We start from the raw sequence: 9,676 nt of genomic DNA on the forward strand, positions 1-9,676 counted from the left end.
TTTAAAGTCCCCTGGGGGCTTTAATTACTTTCCATTTTGGAAATACTGTGCAGATAGTTGCAATGTTCATGTTCTACCTCTACCTTTAAATATTTAGAATAGTAATACTGTTACTTTTTTCAGGTAGCGTTGATAATTTAAGTTTTTTTTCAAAACAAACTGACGTGACACATTATTAAAGAAAATTATATTTCCAAACAGAAGTGTTTAAGCTATCTATAATGCATGTAGTCAAAATCATTCGAAGTGCCACAAAAAATGTGTAAGAATTTATTAAAATAAGACAGTATATTGTAATCTTTTTTTGGGCACACTCTAGGCTCATGGTTCAGCTAGGCCTATCATGAATTAGGTCTACTAAAATCATCTTGATATTTGGAACTTGCAAGATTTGCCCTGTAGAAGAAGCAATCTTTGGTAAAATTCTAGTTGATTGACTTCTTGCTATCTCAGATAGGTGTTAGGTTAGTAAAATGAAACTTTCAGGGATGGGTCTACAGGCTAAAGTATGTCCCAGGAAGGTATTTTGAAGTATCAAACTCCACTACTTCTCCCTCTAGAGGGCCCCAACCTTTGACGACATTTCAAAATATGTGTGTAATAAAAGTGAAATCTTGCAAAATAGGCCTTGAATGAAGTACAACAAAATTGTTTTCAGCTTCACAACTTTGTTCAATCCCAATTTATAAAATTTTAAAGATATGCAAATACATTTCCTAAATTCTGAAAAAAACATTGATATGGCTCAGAATTCTACTCAAATTTCAAGAATTACATTTTCAGAACTAAAGGCAAAGAAAAAGCAACTGGTAACTGAAAATTAAGGTAAAATATTGTTTTGTCAAAATTTCAATAGGTATAGACCTGTCATGTAGACGAATTTCAGGGCTTGCTAGAGGGAGAAGGAGCGGAGGTGGGTACTTTAAAATACATTCCCAGGATACACTGTAGCCTGTAGACCCTTCCCTGAAAGTTTCATTTTCCTAACTTAACCTCTTTCTGAGATGGCACAAAAGTCACTCAACTAGAATTTTACCAAAATCTTCTAAAGGAAAAATCATGGTATTTGCCTAGAGAACTAATGGTCAATGTTCCTATTACCTGAACAATTGTTTAGGGTCATGAAACTATTGTTAATAGATACATTTTGACTTTTTGTACATCTTTTCTCTCTTGCAAAACTATGGCAAACTCACTGTTATGGAGTTATTATATATTTGCACATTAAGAGGGGGGGGGGAGGTAAAGCATAGCATATATTAAATACAGCAATGGTTAGTTTACATATTTAATATATGCTATGCTTTAACCCGACCCCCCTAATGTGCAAATATGTAGCCCAAATTTGTTTCTAAACTATTACAGATTTGCAATTTCAAATATCCAATCAACAAAAATGGAAATGATTGCAATTCTATATGTGTAAATACAAGAATATTGTGGCTGGAATGACTCCATAATGGTGCATTTGCAGTAGTTTTGCAAGAGAGAAAAGATGTTCCAAAATTCAAAATGCATCTATTAACAATAATTTCATGACTCTAAACAATTGTCCAGGTAATAAGAACATTGACCAAAACATTTTGCATGTTGCCCTGCTACAATTTACCTGCTCCCCCTTGACTTGCAAGTATATAGCCAAATTGTATATAGTTGTTTCAACCCCTTCACCTGTAAACAGAATCATCTATGATGAAACAAAAACTTAAAATAAAAAAGCTGTGAGCATCAGAATACATTGAAACACAGGATTTAGGCTATATATTTGCACATTAGAGGGGTTAGAGGTAAATTATAGCAAGATTACATTCAAAATGTGTTAACTAGGCACATTATTTGGTAAATTTTTCACAGTTCATAGCATATTATTGACTATTATTGACAAATAAAGTGAACATACAACTCAATGCCCTTTTTTATGTTATTTATGAATATAATAATTGCTTCTATTGCAAATTCAAATTTATGCACTGTTTGGCATAACCTAAATGACCGAACTATAAATAATTTTGACACTCAGAAAACATAGTATTATATTGTCAAAAACAACCAAAAGTGCATACTTTAATTAAAAATTCAGCATCAAGGAAGAAGAAAACAGCATGAACAGCAAAATAAAGTTTATTTGTCTAACTTAATCATGTAAAATTAGTGCTTGTGGATTATGTAACATTAAAAAAAACAGACTTATAATGAAAGAGTAAGTTTGAGACCAGTGTTTTAAGCCTTTTTTATGCCTCATATTTTAATCATTTTCAAGAGCCAAAAAATGATTAAATTTGAATTTGTGATAAGAGTGATTAATATATTCATAAAGGACATAAAAAAAGGCATTGAGTAGTATGTTCACTTTATTGGTAAGTCAATAATATGAACTGCAAAAAAAATTTACCTATTATTCTGCATTTTATGATGCAAGAATTACCTTAAATTACAGCTTGGAGCAATCTAAGGATTTTTCCTTGTAGAAACTCCAGAGTTGACAATATATGACACATAGTTGAATAGATAAACTTGACTTGTGGTTTGATGTTGCTGATTTGAGTGCTTCCCAATTATAGTTCCATTCTTTTGTTGACCATTTGTTGTCAAGATAGTTCTTAAACAGTTGATAATACATGACACATAGTCGAATAGATACACTTGACTAGTGGTTTTATGTTGCTGATTTGAGTGCTTCCTAATTGTAGTTCTGTTCATTTGTTGTCAAGATTGTTCTTAAAGCTGTCTTTGGTTTGGGCAGCAATGGTATCTGGCAGTAATTTGTTCCAGAGGTTGGCAACACAGTTGGTAAGAAAAAGGGTGCATTGCTGCTGTGAGGAGAAATTCCTGGATAACTGCAATAATGGTAGTGTTATGATAGTGAGGGCTGGGAGGGGTTTTCCCCACTGGAATCTTCAACAATTTTTTAATTCTAGGCAAGCTGCTTTTTGCTATATTTGAAAGTAGTTAGGTTAGAAAAATAAAACTTTCAGGGATGGATCTACAGAGTAAAGTATGGCCTGAAAAGGTTTTTTGAATTGTTTTCTTGACATGTTTCCTGCTTTCCAGTTAGTTATCTGGGCAATTACTTGCATCATAACAAAATAAAAGTAGTATTCTTATGATCCTTATTTCATGTTTCTTTTCAATAGGCTATAGTAGCCTTGGGCACTAACTAACCAACTCTGACAATGCACAGGGCCCTTTCTAGGGTTGGTGGTACCCAGGTTGCTGTGTTATGGTCAAGTGACAAACCATGAGGACTAGAGAGTGCTAAAGAGATGCAATTTAAGCCAACTTGGTAATAGTGATCACATGGTAGGTGTGGTTCAAGAACCATTCTCTTGCAATTTAGAGTTGGCACCACTGCACAATGGCAACTTTGGATTGAGTGTGTGATATGGTTGGGTATGATAAGTCCCAGCCTACTCCAAGCTGACTCTCTATTGTCTTCCAAGAGTGTTATGATAGTGAGGGCTGGGAGGGGTTTTCCCACTGGAACCTCCAACAATTATCTAATTCTAGGCAAGCTGCTCTTTGCTATATTGGAAAGTAGTTAGGTTAGAAAAATAAAACTTTCAGGGATGGATCTACAGAGTAAAGTATGTCCTGGGAAGATTTTTTGAAGTATCTACATCCATTTCTCTCTCTAGTGGGCTCTGATTTTTGATGATCTTTAAAAATCTTGGTTTTATAAAAGTGAAACCTTGCAAAGTAGATTTTCTGCTTAAATGAAACACACAAGAAAAGTATTTTCAGCTTCACAATTTTGTTCAATCCAAATTTACAAGGTTTCAAAGATTTACAAATATATTTCTCAAATTTAGAACAAACCCACTGATGTGACTTGAAATTTTAATCAAAACAGAAATTGCATTTTCAGAGATAAAACCTTTGGAAAATACCTGAAAATTAAGGTATAATGCTGTTTAGTCTAAATTCCAATAGGTATAGCCTAGTTCTGTCAAGTATCACAATGAAGCTTTTTTTTTGAAAAAAATAATTATAAAGTAAGAAAAAGTGCTTAGTTGTTTTCCTAGATCATAAAATTTTCTAAATTTATTTGCTTACAGGCTAACTAATGACGGACAGTTTACCAAAATTCAAAAAATCTCCAGGATTAGTATTTGAGAAAGTGTTCTAAATTCTCAAAAACAGATTCACACTTGATTTTTATCTTGAAGCAAAAGAAATTTTTTGTTTGGTTTCAATTTATTACTCAAATATGCCTTTTTTTTTACTTTTGGCATGTCTCCCTCTGAAAGAATTTTGCTTCTTCTTCACTAATGAGGTTAACCTGGTCTTGTTTTCTTTGTTGCATCTTTTAGTAGTCTACATTTTATATTAAAGTCCCTATACCCTTCAACTTTTTTTTTGAACTCTTTCACACCATTTGTGGATTTTGTGCTTGTTGTTTGGCCACAGATGGCTAGTCAAAAAACAGCTATTTTGCAACCTATCATCCAAGAAAGTGGGATTGAAACAGATTCCTGTACTGTTTATTCTCAGATATATGACCATTAAACATTTGCCTAAAACTTTGTATATGAAAGTCATGTAGTATATATCATCTCAAACCTTTAGAGCTCTTGATAATCTGGCCAGAGGGGTGCCCTCAAAAGGGATGGATAGAGCTTGTACAAAATATTCAAAGGAAGAGGATTTTCCATGGGAGGCAGCAAAGTTTCTAGATCTAAATATGCCTTCATAAGTATGTGTGCATATATTGGTATTATTGATACTTCTTGTGTTGTCTATGCAATTTGTTGCTACAACTAAGCTTGAACTTTGGATCCCATTCTACTAAGCTGAGATCAAACTCCTGCATTACCACAGGACTACTGTTATTCTAAGTTATAAATTTGATCTGTACCTCACTTCTTTTTATTCATATTAGGCTATTGCATCAAATCAAAAGTAACAGATAATTGATTTTAAAAAAAGCTTGGAAGAAGCATAATTGTTGATCTTATGTGTTAATATTTTCGATGCTATTCCATTTCTTTCTTTTTAGAACACAATTAAGGCGATGCCTGAGTCAAGCTGTACCAGATACTTCAGCAGAGGCTGCTCAGTTTCCTGAAAAAATCCAGAAAATAGTCAATGATATATCACAGCTTAGCCTTTTTGAAGTAGCAGAATTGAATAAACTATTAAAAATTACTCTTAATATATCAGATGTCCCTGTTATGGCCTATGGAGGTCCAGCAGCACCAAAAGCTGAAGAGGTAAGGATATGGAAGAAAAGGCCCTGTTTAATTGCTGATATTCTATTTTATTTTTTTTGTGCTAACAGAGTCCATGCATAGAAAAAGTATCATTTAATTAAAAAATAAATAAAGTCTTCTGCCAAATATTTGGTTAAATCAAGCATAAACCCAAGTATTGAAACAGTCTAATGTCTTGAAGACAATGCCTGAATATCTTCAGTTCTAAAGAAACAGTTAAACTTAGTTCTGTACAAGAGAACTCACTGGCCTATTAACCAAGTGAAGAGTTGTTTCTTTCTTCACTGGTGAATTGAGCTGTTACTGTTTATTGTATATTTCTTGAACATATGTACAAACAGAGTGCATAAGAACATCCAATAACTCTTGTCTTAATGTTAAATCAGACACCTGTTTGAAGAATCTAGAGTCACAGGGATCACTTCCATTCATGATTTCTCATGAATAGTAATCACATGATTTTTCATGAAAACTGGGATCATGTAATATTTCAGTAGCTTTTGATGGTGTAGACAAGAGATTGCAAAACCATTGATTGCAAGCAACTAGCAGCAAAAACACACCTAGTGCAGAAACATCCACTTTGTTTCCATTTTATGTTTTTTTATTTTCACATTTTGGTTCTTATTTTTTATGGCCTTTGTTATTAAATGCATCACATTATGAGTTAAGATTTGGAATTTACTTAAATATACCTAACAATGAGTAAAAATATGAATTTGACAAATAAGCACCAATTGGCATTAAACAAAACTAGGAAGGTGATAGAGAAAAAGAACTTTAGCAAAAGATCTTGATAATGTCAGCACTCCTCTACCAGTGGGCATGAATTTCCCCACCTGTGACTCTCTTTCACAAAAATGTGTACACATTAAAGGCAAAGATTTAACCTGTGTCCCTTAGCCTGTTGCTGGTTCAAGAGAAGTCAAGAATCCGCCTCGTGTATCTCTGCAATATGTCACTGCAAACTGGTTCTTGTGGACACCACTGGTTCCAGCAAAATTTTTTTTTTATAATTTTCATGTTGAATGAAATTTTCATATGGAAACTGATTTTTTTTTACCCAGATAAAGGACGACTTTGCCTACTTGCTTTGTTATGCAAGTGTATCAATTGAGAAAAAAAAGAAACGTTAAAGTTTTTGTAAAACCTTTCATTCCAGTATTGAAAAGGATTTGGCCCAGAATTCTTCCTTAAGAAGAGAGAAGTTAGCACAACTTAAATCTGAATCAAATTTTTTATAATCTCAAATTTTCAGAGAATTAGACAGTAACAACTTAAGTATCTTTTTGTGTTTCAGAGATCATTGCTGAAAACAAAAAGTCTTACAAAGATAATGAATTAATTGAAGCTATATTTTAGAAGCTGTAGATGTATTGTTTTACAATTTTAAAAACAAAGGTGAGATAATGTCTGGTACTCAATCTCTGCAACTGTTTGTAAATACAGTTATGAGAAGAGGTGAACCAATGAGTTGTGATGTAGTTTTACAACTTGAAATTGTCTCAGATTGCTGCAGTTATTTTTCCATGCAACTTGACAAACCAACCAATATGGTTGATACAGCTCATTTAGCTATTTTTGTATGAAGGGTTTTTCGTAGCTTCCAAGTAAAAGAAAAGCTTTAAGAATTTAAAGACACAATGGAGGTCAGGACATATGCTCTGAAAAAAAAAAAATCATCAACTCTGGAATTTTGGGCTTGGCAGCCAATGAAAGCTTCTGCCATAGTAGATAACAATAAAGGATTCATTACCTTGTTTATTAAGGATAACAGCTTTCAGAAACTTCTTTCTTACCACTGCATAACACACCAGTAGTTATTGTGCAGCAAAGTTTTGAGTGTCAGCAATTTGATGAAAATAGTTATTAAAGTTGTACATAAAGCAAGAGCTTATACACTCTAGGGATGTTTGTTCAGGACTCGGGATTTTTTGAAAGTATTAGGTGAATCACTCCCTGAGATAAACATCCTGCTTAGCTGCAAGATTCTACCTTCTTGTAGATATAACAGAAAGTCTAAATACTCGTAAATTTTTTCTTCAAGGCAAAGTTGTAGAACCATTTCAAATGTTGTCTCATTCACAAAAAGCTCAAGCATTTGGGGAAAAATCTCACCCAGGGTGATTATAAACACTTTTCTTGTTTGAAGCAGATCCTTGACAAGAAGTACATTCACAGTTCCGTTACAACGTTTTATATAATATGTTTTCTATGATTCTAATTCTGGTATGTCTGGCTAATTTTAAGCGGAACTCATTTGAGTAGATCATCACGCAATAAGTAAAGGCTTAATATTTTTTCTTGAAAATGAACAGGCTGTAGAATTTACTATTTTTCTCTGTGTCAGCTCTTATTCTCTTCTTTTGTATATCCAAAATTACTTAAAAGTAAACAAGCTGAAAATTTCTTATACGAAAATACCAAAGAAACAAAACAATACCAAATACCAAATGCCAAAATATACCAAACCCAAAGTACCCAAAATACCAAATACCAAAGAAACAAAACAATAATAATAATAAATGCGCTGTGCTTAGTTTTGACGTGGTTGCAAGATTTTTTTTTTCCAAGCGGTCAAACTTTGTATAATCGTAAGAAATAACAGTGTGCAGAAATTTTCTAGTAGGGGTAGGAGGAGTGGAGGTCACGCGACTTCTATGCCCGACACAATTTCCCATTTTGGTCTGTAGACACTTGCAAAAAGAAAACAAAAGCAGATGAAGTGGGTATGACTGACAAACGAGAACTTTTGCAGTACTGAGTATCGTTTTACCAAGCATCATTCTGTTTATTGGTCTTAATCATTTCCTGAAGAGCTTTCTCGAAGAATAGAGTTGCCGTTCTTCACAACTCCTATATTTCCTTTTTTGAACCGCCAAGTTTAAAATACATTTGTTGAGATCATGCAACACTGGCGTCTCCTTCATCTAGTAAAAAAACACTCTTCAATATTTTTCTTTCATAGCTAAGTAATATCACTTAGATATATATCTGTTACGAATGTTGCAATATTATTTACTCTCTTAGCAATTTTCTGTAATTTCCTAGAAGTACTTTTAATAATTTTACCTACTAATGTCAATAACTTAACCATTGACCTGCTATTTTAACAGTTTTGAGTAACACGATATTGTATTGACTAACGCAATTGAGGCTATTATCTTTTTCTAGCTCATCAAGATAAGATTATTTCAACTGTCCAGAGCTGGAATGGAACCAGTATTGCTTCCCTGTCATGTGATGAAACTATTTGTATTTGGAAGTGCTGGCCAAAGTTTTCGAGAAAGCAAAACCATGAAGTTAGGTCTCCGATAGCTCTCACCTTGCGATGAAGAAAAAATGTATCTTGATATTCTTTTTTTTCTATGGCTAATAAATAAGAAAATTATGACCTGTGGATATATTCAATGATTCGACAAATTTTCAATTTTAGGTTAATAATTGAGAAGTGCCTGAGTCATCAGACCTCTTTAGTCCTCAGTTTTATATATTTTGAGTTAGCTTTTGATTCAGTCAATAGAATAGCTTTAACAGAGGTCCTATCCTTGTGTAGTTTGCCAGATAAATGAATCAAAGTGATTATTGTCATGTACGAGAATATTATTGGTGTGCTTAAGGTAAGAAATGAAATTAATGGCTGGTTTCGTACTGAATCAGGAGCTAAACAGGGTTTTGCTATTTCACCAATTATATGTATCAATTTGATGAGCTTTACCTAAGGAGCACCTCACAATCCACAGGAGAGTAAGGGATCCAAAGGTGGAAGTAAATATCTCCTAGACTAAGATTAAGCTGATAACTTGAGCACCCTAGACGTAGATGTTAGCAAAATAAATGAATTTTTGGAGGTTTTGATAGCTCAAGGGGCAAGAACAGGTTTTAAAATCAATGTTAAGAAAGACCAACTCGCTAAGACTGGGAATAAGCGAAGGTGAAAGGTGATGTTAGGGAGTGATAAGATCGATCAAGTGGACAGCTTCTCTTACCTAGGAAGTATTATTAGTAAAGACGGCAGATTCAGTGAAGATGTTAAAACTGAAATATCCAAGACTTGGAGTGTTTTTCACAGTTGAAAAAAGTTTGGAAGAATAGGAAGATAAGTCTAAGAACAAAGATTAGAATATTAGAAGCTACTGTGTTGACAAAGGGTAAAGCATAATTCCGAAAAGTTGGTGCTTTGAAAGATAGAAGAGGATTTATTAGATATTTTCCAGAGAAATCGCTTACGGATTGTTTTGGTCACTCGTCTGACCAACCATATTTCAGACAGTAACCTGCACGAAAAATGTGTGAAATTCCATTGTCTAGAGCTATAATAAGCGAAAGAATGAGATGTCTTGGCCTCGCTCTGTGGATGAAGGGTGACGGATTGTCAAAGATTGTCCTTGTCGGCCAAAAAAAAAGTTGGCTGTCCCCAAATTGGACGGTATTATGTCATAAGGAAATATTTCAGCGAAATTGGA

General features: G+C 33.6%; 1 protein-coding gene across 1 annotated transcript; it reads left to right on the plus strand.

Annotated features, from left to right (window-relative positions):
• The first annotated feature begins 131 nt into the window (after positions 1-131).
• Positions 132-8,612, plus strand: LOC136039328 (large ribosomal subunit protein bL12m-like). Its single transcript, XM_065722997.1, has 3 exons — positions 132-262; positions 4,997-5,210; positions 8,385-8,612. Exons 1-3 carry the CDS (start codon positions 222-224, stop codon positions 8,526-8,528), a joined length of 399 nt encoding a protein of 132 aa, XP_065579069.1. The 5' UTR covers positions 132-221; the 3' UTR covers positions 8,529-8,612.
• Positions 8,613-9,676: the final 1,064 nt, after the last annotated feature.

Source organism: Artemia franciscana, chromosome 1, assembly GCF_032884065.1.
Source record: "Artemia franciscana chromosome 1, ASM3288406v1, whole genome shotgun sequence".
Lineage (NCBI taxonomy): Eukaryota > Metazoa > Arthropoda > Branchiopoda > Anostraca > Artemiidae > Artemia > Artemia franciscana.